At 55.7% G+C, this 18,190-nt stretch overlaps 1 protein-coding gene across 1 annotated transcript in view; it reads right to left on the reverse strand.

Annotated features, from left to right (window-relative positions):
* LOC149428483 (nitric oxide synthase 3-like) overlaps positions 1-18,190 on the reverse strand; it is an 88,049-nt gene that overhangs the window by 56,394 nt on the left and 13,465 nt on the right. The window contains 9 exon segments of the mRNA XM_089667350.1: positions 3,341-3,393; positions 3,396-3,514; positions 3,599-3,630; positions 3,632-3,739; positions 5,447-5,588; positions 5,875-5,966; positions 6,096-6,258; positions 6,959-7,107; positions 9,628-9,727. Of these exon segments, the coding sequence (XP_089523476.1) occupies positions 3,341-3,393; positions 3,396-3,514; positions 3,599-3,630; positions 3,632-3,739; positions 5,447-5,588; positions 5,875-5,966; positions 6,096-6,258; positions 6,959-7,107; positions 9,628-9,727 (958 nt within the window).

Genomic DNA, 18,190 nt, shown 5'->3' on the forward strand with positions numbered 1-18,190 from the left:
CAGTGCTCAGACCATACGCCGCACACTGCATCACATTGGTCTGCATGGCCGTCGTCCCAGAAGGAAGCCTCTTCTATAGATGATGGACAAGAAAGCCGCAAACAGTTTGCTGAAGACCAGCAGACTGAGGACATGGAGTACTGGAACCGTCTCCTGTGGTCTGATGACACCAACATCAGCTGATTGGGTTCAGATGGTGTCAGGCGTGTGTGGCAGCAACCAGGTAAGGAGTACAAAGATAAGTGTGTCTTCCTACAGTCAAGCATGGTGGTGGGGGTGTCATGATCTGGGGCTGCATGGTGGTGGGGGTGTCATGGTCTGAGGCTGCATGGTGGTGGGGGTGTCATGGTCTGAGGCTGCATGGTGGTGGGAGTGTCATGGTCTGGGGCTGCATGGTGGTGGGGGTGTCATGATCTGGGGCTGCATGGTGGTGGGAGTGTCATGGTCTGGGGCTGCATGGTGGTGGGAGTGTCATGGTCTGGGGCCGCATGGTGGTGGGAGTGTCATGGTCTGGGGCCGCGTGGTGGTGGGGGTGTCATGGTCTGGGGCCGCATGGTGGAGGGAGTGTCATGGTCTGGGGCTGCATGGTGGAGGGAGTGTCATGGTCTGGGGCCGCATGGTGGTGGGAGTGTCATGGTCTGGGGCCGCATGGTGGTGGGAGTGTCATGGTCTGGGGCCGCGTGGTGGTGGGGGTGTCATGGTCTGGGGCCGCATGGTGGAGGGAGTGTCATGGTCTGGGGCTGCATGGTGGTGGGGGTGTCATGGTCTGAGGCTGCATGGTGGTGGGGGTGTCATGGTCTGGGGCTGCATGGTGGTGGGGGTGTCATGGTCTGGGGCTGCATGGTGGTGGGGGTGTCATGGTCTGAGGCCGCATGGTGGTGGGAGTGTCATGGTCTGGGGCCGCATGGTGGTGGGGGTGTCATGGTCTGGGGCCGCATGGTGGAGGGAGTGTCATGGTCTGGGGCTGCATGGTGGAGGGAGTGTCATGGTCTGGGGCCCATGGTGGTGGGAGTGTCATGGTCTGGGGCCCATGGTGGTGGGAGTGTCATGGTCTGGGGCTGCATGGTGGTGGGGGTGTCATGATCTGGGGCCGCATGGTGGTGGGGGTGTCACGGTCTGGAGCCGCATGGTGGAGGGAGTGTCATGGTCTGGGGCTGCATGGTGGTGGGAGTGTCATGGTCTGGGGCTGCATGGTGGAGGGAGTGTCATGGTCTGAGGCTGCATGGTGGTGGGAGTGTCATGGTCTGAGGCTGCATGGTGGTGGGAGTGTCATGGTCTGGGGCTGCATGGTGGTGGGGGTGTCATGATCTGGGGCCGCATGGTGGTGGGGGTGTCACGGTCTGGGGCCGCATGGTGGAGGGAGTGTCATGGTCTGGGGCTGCATGGTGGTGGGAGTGTCATGGTCTGGGGCTGCATGGTGGTGGGAGTGTCATGGTCTGGGGCTGCATGGTGGAGGGAGTGTCATGGTCTGGGGCTGCATGGTGGTGGGAGTGTCATGGTCTGGGGCCCCATGGTGGTGGGGGTGTCATGGTCTGGGGCCCCATGGTGGTGGGGGTGTCATGGTATGGGGCCGCATGGTGGTGGGGGTGTCATGGTCTGGGGCTGCATGGTGGTGTCATGGTCTGGGGCCCCATGGTGGTGGGGGTCTCATAGTCTGGGGCCGCATGGTGGTGGAAGTGTCACGGTCTGGGGCTGCATGGTGGTGGGAGTGTCATGGTCTGGGGCTGCATGGCGGTGGGGGTGCCATGGTCTGGGGCTGCATGGTGGTGGGGGTGTCATGGTCTGGGGCCGCATGGTGGTGGGGGTGTCACGGTCTGGGGCTGCATGGTGGTGGGAGTGTCATGGTCTGGGGCTGCATGGCGGTGGGGGTGTCATGGTCTGGGGCCGCATGGTGGTGGGAGTGTCATAGTCTGGGGCTGCACGGTGGTGGAAGTGTCATGTTCTGGGGCTGCATGGTGGCGGGGGTGTCACGGTCTGGGGCTGCATGGTGGCGGGAGTGTCATGGTCTGGGGCTGCATGGTGGTGGGAGTGTCATGGTCTGGGGCTGCATGGTGGTGGGGGTGTCATGATCTGGGGCCGCATGGTGGTGGGGGTGTCATGGTCTGGGGCCGCATGGTGGTGGAAGTGTCATGTTCTGGGGCTGCATGGTGGTGGGGGTGTCATGGTCTGGGGCCGCATGGCGGGGGGGTGTCACGGTCTGGGGCTGCATGGTGGCGGGGGTGTCATGGTCTGGGGCTGCATGGTGGTAGGGGTGTCATGGTCTGGGGCCGCATGGTGGTGGGGGTGTCACGGTCTGGGGCTGCATGGTGGTGGGGGTGTCATGGTCTGGGGCTGCATGGTGGTAGGGGTGTCATGGTCTGGGGCCGCATGGTGGTGGGAGTGTCATGGTCTGGGGCCGCATGGTGGTGGGGGTGTCACGGTCTGGGGCTGCATGAGTGCTGCTGGCACTGGGGGGTTACAGTTTATTGAGGGAACCATGAATGCCAACATGTACTGTGACATACTGAAGCAGAGCATGATCCCCTCCCCCCACAGACTGGGCCGCAGGGCGATATTCCAACATAACGACCCCAAACACCTCCAAGACCACCACTACCTTGCTGAAGAAGCTGAGGATGAAGGTGATGGACTGGCCAAGCATGTCTCCAGACCTAAACCCTATTGAGCATCTCTGGGGCATCCTCAAATGGAAGGTGGAGGCGCGCAAGGTCTCTAACATCCACCAGCTACGTGATGACGTCATGGAGGAGTGGAAGAGCACTCCAGCGGCAACCCGTGAAGCTCTGGTGACCTCCATGCCCAAGAGGGTTAAGGCAGTGCTGGAAAATAATGGCGGCCACACAAAATATTGACACTTTGGGCCCAATTTGGACCTTGTCACTTAGGGGTGGAGTCACTAACTAATATTCGTCCCCCCCCCATCTGAGTACAATATGTAACTAATACTCATCCTCTCCCCCCCATCTGAGTACAATATGTAACTAATACTCATCCTCTCCCCCCCATCTGAGTACAATATGTAATTAATATTCGCCCCCCCCAGCCCCACCTGCGGAGTGCCTCCCAATTTCAGCTTTGCATTCTTCTACCACTAGATGCATTCCCACGGATGCACATCTATGCTCCTACCTGGAGGCAGTGTGAAAAGCCTGCTCATTCTAGCTGCAGTGAACATATAAATCTCAGATGAAAGGCACACAGAGAGGACCTCCTCACTTTCTCTCTTAGAAATCAGAAGCAGCTCACAGACTGATTTTTACTGATGGTCTGCTGTTGCTGAGAGTTGAATCCCCCCTTCAGAATGGCCCAGAGAATTCCCCATGGTAGGGGGGCCCCTGACCTCGGATATGTTGTATCGGGAGGAGTCACACAGGTTCCGCATCCCAACCTCGTGCTCATATACCAGCCATTGAATGGCACTGCTGGGAATTCCAGACCTCCGATCTCCAGGAGGAGGCTACTGACAGCGGGTAAGGCGTACCACTTCAATCCGAGTTCTGCAAACCATTCGTACCTGGGGGGTAGATGAACCAATGTTAGTCCAGGGATTCATCACAGAAATCCAACATGTTACAGACACTGGGGGCCTAGCACTCACTGTGGGTGTCGAAGGGGCACCTCCTGAATCAGTTTCTGGAGGAATCTCAAAGAGTTTCGGGTCGTCCCCATTGGCTTGCAGCAGCAGAGGTAACACATCGAATCTTCCACCTTTCGGCTTCCAGCCGAGCTGAACGCAAAGCTGTAGAGGGAATGATGGGTGTATGAGAAGATCAGACCGAATGGGAACACACCGTGCCTACAGAGGACGAATGACAATACGGGACAGCAAACATGGAGGGTCATTTGTGAAGGTATCATCTCTCCATGGCACACTGGAGGCTGGATTGGCACTGTGTGGGGTTTGAATTCTGGCATGTGTGTCATGGGTCATAGATCATTCGTTCCTACTAGGAATGCAGTGGAGGTGTGTGGAAGGGCATCAGAGGGGTGCAAAGAGCAGTGAAGGGGCATCAGAAGGGTGCACAGTGATGGATTATGGAAGATTAGTGGCTGGAGTTCAAGGAAGGTGACACATGGGGTCAGTGTGTTCACAATGAAATGGGAACTGTCCAGGTCCATGTGATGAAGGGAACTATCCAGGCCCTTGATGGTGGAAACTGAACGGGCCCTTGATGATGGAAACTGAACGGGCCCTTGATGGTGAAAACTGAACGAGCCCTTGATGTAGGAAACTGGCCGGGCTCTTGATGATGGGAATTGGACGAGCCCTTGATGACGGAAACTGGCCTAGGCCTTGATGATGGAAACTGTCCAGGCCCTTGATGACGGAAACTGGCCTAGGCCTTGATGATGGAAACTGGCCGGGAAAGTGGACGGGCCCTTGATGATGGAAACTGGCCAGGCCCTTGATGACGGGAACTGGCCAGGCCCTTGAAGATGGGAACTGGCTAGGCCCTTGATGATGGGAACTGGCCAGACCCTTGATTATGGGAACTGGACAGGCACTTGATGACGGAAACTGGCCCAGCCTTTGATGCTAGAAACTGGTCGGGCCCTTTATGATGGAAACTGGTCGGGCCCTTGATGATGGGAACTGAACGGGCCCTTGATGTAGGAAACTGGCCGGGCTCTTGATGATGGGAACCGGACGGGCTCTTGACGATGGGAACCGGACGGGCCCTTGATGACGGAAACTGGCCTAGGCCTTGATGATGGAAACTGGCCGGGAAACTGGATGGGCCCTTGATGACGGAAACTGGCAAGGCCCTTGATGATGGGAACTGGACAGGCCCTTGATGACGGAAACTGGCCCATCCCTTGATGCTAGAAACTGGTCGGGCCCTTTATGATGGAAAGTGGTCGGGCCCTTGATGATGGGAACTGGCCAGGCCCTTGATGATAGCAACTGAATGGGTCCTTGATGATGAAAACTGACTGGACCTTTGATGACGGGAATTGGACAGACCTTTGATGACAGGAATTGGACAGGCCCTTGAAGACGGGAACTGGACGGGCCCTTGATGACGGGAACTGAACGGGCCCTTGATGACGGGAACTGGACAGGCCCTTGATGACGGGAACTGGACGGGCCCTTGAAGATGGCTCCCAACAGACAGCAAGAGAAGGTAGAACATAGGATGGTGGATTATTATGGAGGGATGTGGGAATGGTAAGCAGTGAGGATTGATAGTCACATGCGGAGTGGTGGCTTAGTGGGTAAGGTCACATGGAGAGGTTGTAGTAATAGGAGAATGTGGTGGGAAATGTTCAGAGATGTCTTATTATGGTGAGTGGGAGGAGATCACCGTATGGAGAAGAGGTGCTAGGAAGAAATGAACCTGAATGGTGCGGAGCAACTTGAAGAGGGTTCTGTAATTGCAGAGCAGATATTGCCCTGTCTTTAGTCATCTACGACCAGACCTAGAGAGGATATGAGACATCCCACCTCGGTTAGCTCCACGTTGATTGGATCCCCCACCACCGTGTCATCCTGCTGCCTGTACCCCGCATATCGGATCAGCTGACTGTTCCATATCCGGAAATCTGAGGTTCCATCTTTTCTCTGTGGGAAGATGGTGATGGCTGACCTACAAAAAGAGCGATGAGACATTGTGAGATGATTGAGGAGGACAGAAGCCCCAATAAACAGACCTCTCTTCAATAAAAATGAAAAAAGTAGATAAAAATGGGAGGGGAATTACTCAGAATCTATACATCAAATGCTGTAATAGAAAAAGTGGTGGAATCTTTTTATACAGAACCATGTCCCCCATATTTAGAGATAAGTCCACCATGGACAAAGCACTTGACCATGAAGAGGACATGGGGTCACAATGTGTGTAGGTTCTTGTTGGAGACAGGTGTACATCATACCTGATGTTGCCTTTGTTGGTGGCGTACTTCATATGGTTGCAGATGTAGGTGAACATCTCATGGGTGGTCCGGCAATCTCGGGCATCAAACACCTGAGGAGGAACACAAAACCACCATATTAATGGACAGACACAAAACATTTGCTGATGATAGAAGTCAGACTAGGGTTCAGTCCATCAATGTTCTTCAAGATTAAACCTCAGCCTGTGTGTTCTTCCCACCTGGAGTTTTGACCACTGAATCCTGCCCACACATCGGGATGCGTTCCTCCATGCTTGCTTGGCTCCAAAGATCAGCTCGGTCTCCTTGAGTTGGTAGGTTCCTGTAGACATTATCTCCTGCTCAACCTCCTTCAGACGCTCTATGTGTGCCTTGGACTGGGCCCTGGAAGAAGAACACGGGGCCAGCATTGTGAGCCTGAAGAGAAAACATTCTACTGACCAGATATAGATGATGTTGTATCTACAATCCAGTCCATCAACGTCAATTCTTTACAGAAACTGATCAGATGAATCACCCCCAGTCTTGTCTACGGAGAAATCCACTAATACAATACCAATTCCACAGATTCTCACTCCTTCTGCTGTAGTCCAAAAAGCCAACTTGCGAAATGTGACATAATGGGAGTCGGTGGGTTTCTATTGTCTACATTTTCTCACCACTTATATTTCTTATTCTGTCACCATGAAGAAGATCTACCGAATAGTTAATAGCCTATAAAAACAGCCAACGGCCACAGACAAGGCCACACACAGTGCTCAGAAGGGAAGATTTACCTATTCGGATACTGATTATATGAAGACATGGCTGAAGAACACGTGAACATTCACGTGATGTTGACATGTCCTCCATGTTACCCAGCCATGTGTACTCCTCATTTCCTGCTAGGCCACTGAAAAAAGTTGTATGTTTAGGTGGACATTGGTGGTAGATCCCAAGCATGAAGGTACCTATGCTGTCTAGTCTCGCTGATGCTGTAGATGCTGATCACTAGAGGTCAGCAATGGTTTCTTCTAACATCTACCCAAAGCTGAAATAACTTCTGAAGTCCAAAAAGCTGAGAGGAGAATGAACATGCAGTCACCTTTTGATGGAGCTGTAGTACTGGTTGATGAAGTCTTTGGCCTTGGGAAGAATCTCTTCTGGACTTTTTGGTTCTTGTGCATGAGGACACATCATCTGAGATGGAAACATGTTGGAGCCCAGACATCGGGCTCTGGTACAGGCCACATCCTAGAAGAAACGGATTACAAATCCAAAATGTCATCTTCAACATAGTCCACGTAGGAAAAGCTGGTGTAGCACCCTCCTAGTTAGGCTTGGTAAATTTGGTTCTTTAGTGTGATGGGAGCAGGGGCGGACTGACACAGGGGCCCCATGATCCCCTATTGCCCGGGGGCCCCATGTGTTGTCAGTCCACCCCTGGACGGGAGTGACTTTGGGTGGGGGGCCCATGGAACACAGCTCACTTTGGGTGGGGGGCCATGGAACACAGCTCACTTTGGAGAGGTGGGGAGACCCCTGTCTCAGCTCCCCATATCCCTCCTATGTGTAAGTCCCCCTGTGCCTGTTAGGGGTACAGGGTGATCTGTCCTAATATTGGGGGGGGTTGTGGATTGTTTGGTGTCATGTGGTTGTATCCCATTGTTCTATTGTGTGTCTTGCTTGGGAGCAAACCATTATGGGATGTATGCAGGGGTGGACTGACAACTCATGGGGCCCCCAGGCAATAGGGGATCATGGGGCCCCTGTGTCCTTGCCCAAACTCAAAAAAGCCTATGAAAAAGGTACCAGGCATCTCATTGGGCCCCCTACCGACCCCAGGCCCTCGGGCAGTGCCCGAGTTTCCAAATGGTCAGTCCGCCCCTGCTCGTGTCGAGTCAGGAGGAGTTGAAGGCTCCCATTCAAGTCTATGGTGCCACTCCACAAACGCCTGGCAGGCGTTTGCGACGCGGTTGCGAGGCATTTGCAGAGCTTTAAGACCATTTAACTACTGACCCCGGGCCCTCGGGCAGTGCCCGAGTTTCCAAATGGTCAGTTCGCCCCTGGATGTATGTGTTTATGTGTATTGGCTTGGTGGGGGGTGTCTCCAGCAGCCCTTCCTCCTGATGGGACTGTCTGCTGGTGTGTCTCTTGTTACTAAATGTAGATTGCCCCGCCCTGTGTCATTATGCAGGGAGGGGGGATTGCCCCGCCCTGTGTCATTATGCAGGGAGGGGGGATTGCCCCGCCCTGTGTCATTATGCAGGGAGGGGGGGTTGTCCTCTGAGTGTATATATCTTGTATCTGTGTTCAAATAAACTAGTCTACCTCCTGGTTTACTTCAAGACTGGTGTCCTCTAGTCTTGAATGGTCAGCGGTGGTGTCTAGTCTTGAATGGTCAGCGGTGGTGTCTAGTCTTGAATGGTCAGCGGTGGTGTCCTCTAGTCTTGAATGGTCAGCGGTGGTGTCTAGTCTTGAATGGTCAGCGGTGGTGTCTAGTCTTGAATGGTCAGCGGTGGTGTCCTCTAGTCTTGAATGGTCAGCGGTGGTGTCCTCTAGTCTTGAATGGTCAGCGGTGGTGTCTAGTCTTGAATGGTCAGCGGTGGTGTCTAGTCTTGAATGGTCAGCGGTGGTGTCTAGTCTTGAATGGTCAGCGGTGGTGTCTAGTCTTGAATGGTCAGCGGTGGTGTCCGGGGATCTGTGTTCGGACGGGGAAGCGGGAGTCTAACGGAAGTACCCAAGCGCAGTCTGGGTCGGTTCCGTTACATTTAGCTCTACTGTGATCAGTTGAGCAGCTTTTGATTATTTTGGGCCATTCTTGATCTCACTGGTTGCAGGTTTGCCTGCTTCCACCTGCCATGTGGAGGATTCTAGAAAGTAGTGGGCTGGGAGAGTCAAAAGCGGGATGAATAGTTATGTGGTTCAAGCCAATCACCGGGGAAGAGTGGCCAGTAGGTGGCTAGGGAGTGCACAAATAGCTTGAGGCCTGGAGCAGAAGGGTTCTAGCCCAGGAGGAGAAGATCCTGAAGGGCAGAGCAGCTTCACTTCTTCATTGCTCATCGGGGTCCTAGATGTGCTGGCTAGGGGGCCTATTCTGCTGATTTTTCAGGCGGATTTCCTTTGTGGGATCTGGTCTGGAGAATTCACAGGAGATATGTCTGGCGTATATTGGAAGGAGGGATGCCATTCCCAAGGACATCAGACCGGGGTGTGAGAACACAGGGACTGTGTGCTGCTGTTATCCCTTTTGCATCAGAGTCAGCCTGTGCTTGAAGAGTGGACACTTCCTAAGGGGTCCCTGTGCAGCTCAGCCCAGTACCCCGCAGTGACCCCGCACCCATCCAAGTTGTAATGAGGCATCAAAAAGACACCCCTAGACTGTATACTGAGCCTGAAAAGTGACTGTGCACCTGGCTGCTGGAGCATCGACTGGGGAAAGGACCTTGGGACCTGAAGAGTGGGCCCTTTAGGGGGTGAGAGCTACACTGGCAATGTGATGATGTCATGTGACCATAGCCAGCCAATGTAGTGAATGATGATGCTGGGATCTCATGTGCTCCTGAGGGGCCAATACCTCTCTCGTTGAGTTTTTTTAGTAAATCTCCAAGGGACAGTCCTGGGTTTTCCCAGAGCTGTCCCTGGAAAAGTCTGGAGATTTCTATGGTTCTACATCTCGGGTCAGATTGTGGGGGACGGCTGTGTCCCCAATGAAGAACACAGGGTATGGTGCTGTAGTTGGCCCGTCCATCCTCTGAGAAAAGCCGGTCTCACCTGCTCCGCCTGGACGTTCAGCGTGTCGTATGCCAGCGTCCGGTTCTCCCAGTTCCTGACCCGCAGACATTTCTGGTTCTGAGTTCCGTCGGTTTGGCTGCTACAAGACACAATGGGGGGTATTTGGCAACGAACTAATTTCAGCCAATCAGAATTCATCTTCGCCAACTCACACCATTCCACAAAGTAGAAAAATGGCCGACGGGAGGAATATCAGCAATCCCATCCCTCTAGACAAAACTATATAGAGTGAGGCATTGGCTGGCGGGGTGCTGGACGGTGTATATATGTCACCTTCTCACACATGGGCTTTTCTCAGATTTGAATACGTTCTGTTCTGGGTCCTGGAACCCAGAGGTGTGGAGGAGATCAGAGGTGTGGGGGAGCAAAGAGGTGTGGGGGAGCCAAGAGGTGTGGGGGAACCAAGAGATGTGGAGGAGCCCAGAGGTGTGGAGGAGCCCAGAGGTGTGGGGGAGCCAAGGGGTGTGGGGGAGCCAAGAGGTGTGGAGGAGCCCAGAGCTGTAGAGGAGCCCAGAGGTGTGGAGGAGCCCAGAGGTGTAGGGGAGCCAAGAGGTGTGGAGGGGCCCAAAGGTGTAGGGGAGCCCAGAGGTATGGGGGAGCCAAGGGGTGTGGGGGAGCCAAGAGGTGTGGGGGAGCCAAGAGATGTGGAGGAGCCCAAAGGTGTGGGGGAGCCAAGAGGTGTGGAGGAGCCCAGAGCTGTGGGGGAGCCAAGAGGTGTGGAGGAGCCCAGAGGTGTGGAGGAGCCCAGAGCTGTAGAGGAGCCCAGAGGTGTGGAGGAGCCCAGAGGTGTAGGGGAGCCAAGAGGTGTGGAGGGGCCCAAAGGTGTAGGGGAGCCCAGAGGTATGGGGGAGCCAAGGGGTGTGGGGGAGCCAAGAGGTGTGGGGGAGCCAAGAGATGTGGAGGAGCCCAAAGGTGTGGGGGAGCCAAGAGGTGTGGAGGAGCCCAGAGCTGTGGGGGAGCCAAGAGGTGTGGAGGAGCCCAGAGGTGTGGAGGAGCCCAGAGGTGTGGAGGAGCTCAGACAACAGAGGTTTTGTTTTCTGCCACTGACTTGTGCAAAGCTCTCCTGCACTGAAACTGGGTATGTAGTACCTTCATGGACTGTTCCTGAGTGACCACATCTCATGCATGGTCTACCACTGCCAATACCAGCTGATAAACTAGGGGGGATGGGGGTATAATAGAGGGACGGAGGGGGGATGGGGGTATAATAGAGGGACGGAGGGGGGATCGGGGTATAATAGAGGGATGGAGTGGGGATGGGGGTATTATAGAGGGACGGAGGGGGGATGGGGGGTATAATAGAGGAAGGGAGGGGGGATCGGGGTATAATAGAGGGACGGAGGGGGGATCGGGGTATAATAGAGGGACGGAGGGGGGATCGGGGTATAATAGAGGGACGGAGGGGGGATGGGGGTATAATAGAGGGACGGAGGGGGGATCGGGGTATAATAGAGGGACGGAGGGGGGATCGGGGTATAATAGAGGAACGGAGGGGGGATCGGGGTATAATAGAGGGACGGAGGGGGGATCGGGGTATAATAGAGGGACGGAGGGAGGATGGGGGTATAATAGAGGGACGGAGGGGGGATCGGGGTATAATAGAGGGACGGAGGGGGGATGGGGGTATAATAGAGGGACGGAGGGGGGATCGGGGTATAATAGAGGGACGGAGGGGGGATGGGGGTATAATAGAGGGACGGAGGGGGGATCGGGGGGTATAATAGAGGGACGGAGGGGGGATCGGGGTATAATAGAGGGACGGAGGGGGGATCGGGGTGTAATAGAGGGACGGAGGGGGGATGGGGGTATAATAGAGGGACGGAGGGGGGATGGGGGTATAATAGAGGGGCGGAGGGAGTATTGGGGTATAATAGAGGGACGGAGGGGGGATTGGGGTATAATAGAGGGACGGAGGGGGGATGGGGGTGTAATAGAGGGGCGGAGGGGGGGATCGGGGTATAATAGAGGGACGGAGGGGGGATGGGGGTATAATAGAGGGAAGGAGGGGGGATCGGGGTATAATAGAGGGACGGAGGGGGGATGGGGGTATAATAGAGGGACGGAGGGGGGATCGGGGTATAATAGAGGGACGGAGGGGGGATGGGGGTATAATAGAGGGACGGAGGGGGGATCGGGGTATAATAGAGGGACAGAGGGGGGATGGGGGTATGATAGAGGGACGGAGGGGGGATAAGGGTATGATAGAGGGACGGAGGGGGGATCGGGGTATAATAGAGGGACGGAGGGGGCATTGGGGTGTAATAGAGGGACGGAGGGGGGATTGGGGTATAATAGAGGGACGGAGGGGGGATGGGGGTATAATAGAGGGACGGAGGGGGGGATGGGGGTATAATAGAGGGGACGGAGGGGGGATCGGGGTATAATAGAGGGACGGAGGGGGGATCGGGGTATAATAGAGGGGACGGAGGGGGGATCGGGGTGTAATAGAGGGACGGAGGGGGGATCGGGGTATAATAGAGGGACGGAGGGGGGATGGGGGTATAATAGAGGGACGGAGGGGGGGATGGGGGTATAATAGAGGGACGGAGGGGGGATGGGGGTATAATAGAGGGACGGAGGGGGGATTGGGGTATAATAGAGGGACGGAGGGGGGGATGGGGGTATAATAGAGGGGACGGAGGGGGGATCGGGGTGTAATAGAGGGACGGAGGGGGGATCGGGGTATAATAGAGGGACGGAGGGGGGGATGGGGGTATAATAGAGGGACGGAGGGGGGGATGGGGGTATAATAGAGGGGACGGAGGGGGGATCGGGGGTATAATAGAGGGACGGAGGGGGCATTTGGGTATAATAGAGGGACGGAGGGGGGATCGGGGTATAATAGAGGGACGGGGGGGGTAATTGGGGACAATAGAGGATGGATGGGGGGGGTTAGTCCTCTGGGTCCTTGCACCCCTCACCATCGTGTACATAGATTTGGGGTGATCACTCCATGGGGTTGTTTTTTGCCCATGTTCAGGAGTGAAGATGATTACAGAGGCAGCTCCCCTCCCCCACCTTGTCCCATTTCCAGGCCCTGGTGACAACTGACTCTGGTCCTGGAAATGTCATCCGTTGTTTGTACATCTCATGCTTGGAGGATGGAGATGACGCAGTCTGCATGGAGGCTGAACACAGAGAGGCCTAGTCATCGAATCACATCAGTCACTCTTCCTGAGGAGTACAATGGGGGTCCTGGCAGAATGAGGACAGACCGAGGTCCCCGGCCAGGGAAATGTGTCCTCTCCTCTGTGCAGGACCATGAGCACTTAGTGATGGGGGGGGGGGGCCCAGTTACCAATAGCAATCAGGTGTACCTCCAAGGCGGGAGCAGTGAGGTCAGGGAAAGACACTGATTGGCTCCTCTCTATCACATGGACTAATATCGGTGGTTCGTGGAGGCCGCCATGTTCATACAATGAGAATCCTCACACAGCCGCCCGCCCCTTCCTCCTAGCACTGAATCTCTGGGTGTATCTGCCCTCCCCCGAGCAGCCAGTGAGGAGGCGGAGCATTGCAACAAATGTCAGGATTGGCTGATATAAGAGTTCTATCCAATGGCCACACCCTTATAGAACACATGACCCACCCACACAGAACATCGTACAAGTGGAAGGGCTGTTCTAGATGATGGATCCATGGGCATCAATATCAGAGAACATGGAGTCCTGGAGAGTCTGTAGAGGTCAGGGAGCACTCAGGAGGGGGGCAGATTCCAGCACAGACTACCCAGAATTCCCTGCACTTAACTATGGAAGTAATAATGCGAATACCTCACTTCCAGCTGGGGTGTGGTCATCATGGCTGGGAGCCGACTGATTGAATGTCACCTGGATGAGGGGAAGAGATGAAGGTGGAGACCCCCCCGGTCCATCCTCACTGGACACGACTCCTAGTGTGCTACCTGAGACAAGGACCAAACCACTGAAGACCACCATCCACCGTACCATTCCATCCAACACCCCCCATCCCCAATGTACCATCCAACACCCCCCATCCCCAATGTACCATTCCATCCAACACCCCCCATCCCCAATGTACCATTCCATCCAACACCCTCCATCCCCAATGTACCATTCCATCCTATACCCCCCCATCCCCAATGTACCATTCCATCCTATACCCCCCATCCCCAATGTACCATTCCATCCTATACCCCCCATCCCCAATGTACCATTCCATCCTATACCCCCCATCCCCAATGTACCATTCCATCCTATACCCCCCATCCCCAATGTACCATTCCATCCAACACCCCCCATCCCCAATGTACCATTCCATCCTATACCCCCCATCCCCAATGTACCATTCCATTCTATACCCCCTATCCCCAATGTACCATTCCATCCAACACCCTCCATCCCCAATGTACCATTCCATCCTATACCCCCCATCCCCAATGTACCATTCCATCCTATACCCCCCATCCCCAATGTACCATTCCATCCTATACCCCCCATCCCCAATGTACCATTCCATCCAACACCCCCCATCCCCAAACTACCATTCCATCCTATACCCCCCATTCCCAATGTACCATTCCATCCTATACCCCCCATCCCCAATGTACCATTCCATCCAACACCCCCCATCCCCAATGTACCATTCCATCCTATACCCCCCATCCCCAATGTACCATTCCATCCAACACCCCCCATCCCCAAACTACCATTCCATCCTATACCCCCCATCCCCAATGTACAATTCCATCCTATACCCCCCCCACCCCAATGTACCATTCCATCCTATACCCCCCGCCCCCAATATACCATTCCATCCTATACCCCCCATCCCCAATGTACCATTCCATCCAACACCCCCCATCCCCAATGTACCATTCCATCCTATACCCCCCCACCCCAACGTACCATTCCATCCTATACCCCCCATCCCCAATGTACCATTCCATCCTATACCCCCCGCCCCCAATGTACCATTCCATCCTTTACCCCCCATCCCCAATGTACCATTCCATCCTATACCCCCATTCCCCAATGTACCATTCCATCCTATACCCCCCATCCCCAATGTACCATTCCATCCTATACCCCCCATCCCCAATGTACCATTCCATCCTATACCCCCCATCCCCAATGTACCATTCCATCCTTTACCCCCCCACCCCAATGTACCATTCCATCCAACACCCCCCATCCCCAATGTACCATTCCATCCTATACCCCCCATCCCCAATGTACCATTCCATCCAACACCCCCCATCCCCAATGTACCATTCCATCCAACACCCCCCATCCCCAATGTACCATTCCATCCAACACCCCCCATCCCCAATGTACCATTCCATCATTTACCTGATCTAAAAACTTACACAGTCTATAAAAACCTCCCAGCACAGGATGTATACCGTCCATTAATACTCTGTAATACAATGTACACCGTCTGGGATTTTCCCCCCAGGAGGGGTATTATAGTCCAGAGAACTCGGGGTCTCCCTCCAGGAGGGGTATGATAGTCCAGAGAACTCGGGGTCTCCCCCCAGGAGGGGTATGATAGTCCAGAGGACTCGGGGTCTCCCCCCAGGAGGGGTATGATAGTCCAGAGAACTCAGGGTCTCCCCCCAGGAGGGGTATGATAGTCCAGGGAACTCCGGGTCTCCCCCCAGGAGGGGTATGATAGTCCAGAGAACTCGGGGTCTCCCCCCAGGAGGGGTATGATAGTCCAGAGTACTCCGGGTCTCCCCCCCAGGAGGGGTATGATAGTCCAGAGAACTCCGGGTCTCCCCCCAGGAGAGGTATGATAGTCCACCGATCTCCGTGTCCCCCCCCAGGAGGGGTATGATAGTCCAGAGAACTCTGGGTCTCCCCCCAGGAGGGGTATGATAGTCCAGAGAACTCTGGGTCTCCCTCCAGGAGGGGTATGATAGTCCAGAGAACTCCGGGTCTCCCCCCAGGAGGGGTATGATAGTCCAGAGAACTCGGGGTCCCCCTCCAGGAGGGGTATGATAGCTCAGAGAACTCCGGGGTCTCCCCCCAGGAGGGGTATGATAGTCCAGAGAACTCGGGGTCTCCCCCCAGGAGGGGTATGATAGTCCAGAGAACTCCGGGTCTCCCCCCAGGAGGGGTATGATAGCCCAGAGAACTCAGGGTCTCCCCCCAGGAGGGGTATGATAGTCCAGAGAACTCAGGGTCTCCCCCCAGGAGGGGTATGATAGTCCAGAGAACTCGGGGTCTCCCCCCAGGAGGGGTATGATAGTCCAGAGAACTCCGAGTCTCCCCCCAGGAGGGGTATGATAGTCCAGCGATCTCCGTGTCTCCCCCCAGGAGGGGTATGATAGTCCAGAGAACTCCGGGTCCCCCCCCAGGAGGGGTATGATAGTCCAGAGAACTCGGGGTCTCCCCCCAGGAGGGGTATGATAGTCCAGAGAACTCCGGGTCCCCCCCCAGGAGGGGTATGATAGTCCAGAGAACTCGGGGTCTCCCCCCAGGAGGGGTATGATAGCTCAGAGAACTCCGGGTCTCCCTCCAGGAGGGGTATGATAGTCCAGAGAACTCAGGGTCTCCCCCCAGGAGGGGTATGATAGTCCAGAGAACTCGGGGTCTCCCTCCAGGAGGGGTATGATAGTCCAGAGAACTCCGGGTCTCCCCCCAGGAGGGGTATGATAGTCCAGAGAACTCGGGGTCTCCCTCCAGGAGGGGTATGATAGTCCAGAGAACTCGGGGTCTCCCTCCAGGAGGGGTATGATAGTCCAGAGAACTCGGGGTCTCCCCCCAGGAGGGATATGATAGTCCAGAGAACTCGGGGTCTCCCTCCAGGAGGGGTATGATAGTCCAGAGAACTCCGGGTCTCCCCCCAGGAGGGGTATGATAGTCCAGAGAACTCGGGGTCTCCCCCCAGGAGGGGTATGATAGTCCAGAGAACTCGGGGTCTCCCCCCAGGAGGGGTATGATAGCCCAGAGAACTCCGAGTCTCCCCCCAGGAGGGGTATGATAGTCCAGAGAACTCCGGGTCTCCCCCCAGGAGGGGTATGATAGTCCAGAGAACTCGGGGTCTCCCCCCAGGAGGGGTATGATAGTCCAGAGAACTCCGTGTCTCCCCCAGGAGGGGTATGATAGTCCAGAGAACTCGGGGTCCCCCTCCAGGAGGGGTATGATAGTCCAGAGAACTCCGGGTCTCCCCCCAGGAGGGGTATGATAGCCCAGAGAACTCCGAGTCTCCCCCCAGGAGGGGTATGATAGTCCAGAGAACTCCAGGTCTCCCCCCAGGAGGGGTATGATAGTCCAGAGAACTCGGGGTCTCCCCCAGGAGGAGTATGATAGTCCAGAGAACTCCGGGTCTCCCCCCAGGAGGGGTATGATAGCCCAGAGAACTCCGGGTCTCCCCCCAGGAGGGGTATGATAGTCCAGAGAACTCCGGGTCTCCCCCCAGGAGGGGTACGATAGTCCAGAGAACTCGGGGTCTCCCCCCAGGAGGGGTACGATAGTCCAGAGAACTCGGGGTCTCCCCCCAGGAGGGGTACGATAGTCCAGAGAACTCGGGGTCTCCCCCCAGGAGGGGTACGATAGTCCAGAGAACTCCGGGTCTCCCCCCAGGAGGGGTACGATAGTCCAGAGAACTCGGGGTCTCCCCCCAGGAGGGGTACGATAGTCCAGAGAACTCCGGGTCTCCCCCCAGGAGGGGTACGATAGTCCAGAGAACTCCGGGTCTCCCCCCAGGAGGGGTATGATAGTCCAGAGAACTCCGGGTCTCCCCCCAGGAGGGGTATGATAGCCCAGAGAACTCCAGGTCTCCCTCCAGGAGGGGTATGATAGTCCAGAGAACTCCGGGTCTCCCTCCAGGAGGGGTATGATAGTCCAGAGAACTCCGGGTCTCCCTCCAGGAGGGGTATTATAGTCCAGAGAACTCCAGGTCTCCCCCACCGGGGTGGACAGAGACCCCTCCAGACACAACACTCAGATGTCTACAAACACACGTGTGGTCAGGAATATACCCGACTGCAGGCAAATGTACCTCTACTGCCCCCTAAAGGAACCATAATCCATTCTCTGCACACTGCTCTCTGATTGGCTGATAATTCAAATACGGGGAAGACATGTTTCCCATCCAGGATCTCCTGTACAACTTACCCAATCCATGGACCCTCTCCACCACGATGTACCCCGCCCCCTAACATGCCTACGGGGCCCCAAAATGTTGTTTTCACAGTTCTAAGCCAGATGCATTGCCAGACCCTAATACCCAGAACATGTGTCCCAGGTCCTCCACCCATCTGCCCCACGTTGGGTCCTCCACCCGTCTGCCCCACGTTGGGTCCTCCACCCGTCTGCCCCACGTTGGGTCCTCCACCCGTCTGCCCCACGTTGGGTCCTCCACCCGTCTGCGCCACGTTGGGTCCTCCACCCGTCTGCCCCACGTTGGGTCCTCCACCCGTCTGCCCCACGTTGGGTCCTCCACCCGTCTGCCCCACGTTGGGTCCTCCACCCGTCTGCCCCACGTTGGGTCCTCCACCCGTCTGCGCCACGTTGGGTCCTCCACCCGTCTGCCCCACGTTGGGTCCTTCAACCACCGCCCCACGTTGGGTCCT

This window comes from Staurois parvus, unplaced genomic scaffold (genome assembly GCF_062004578.1).
Source record: "Staurois parvus isolate SC_StPar_1 unplaced genomic scaffold, SC_StPar_1.0 ptg003205l, whole genome shotgun sequence".
Lineage (NCBI taxonomy): Eukaryota > Metazoa > Chordata > Amphibia > Anura > Ranidae > Staurois > Staurois parvus.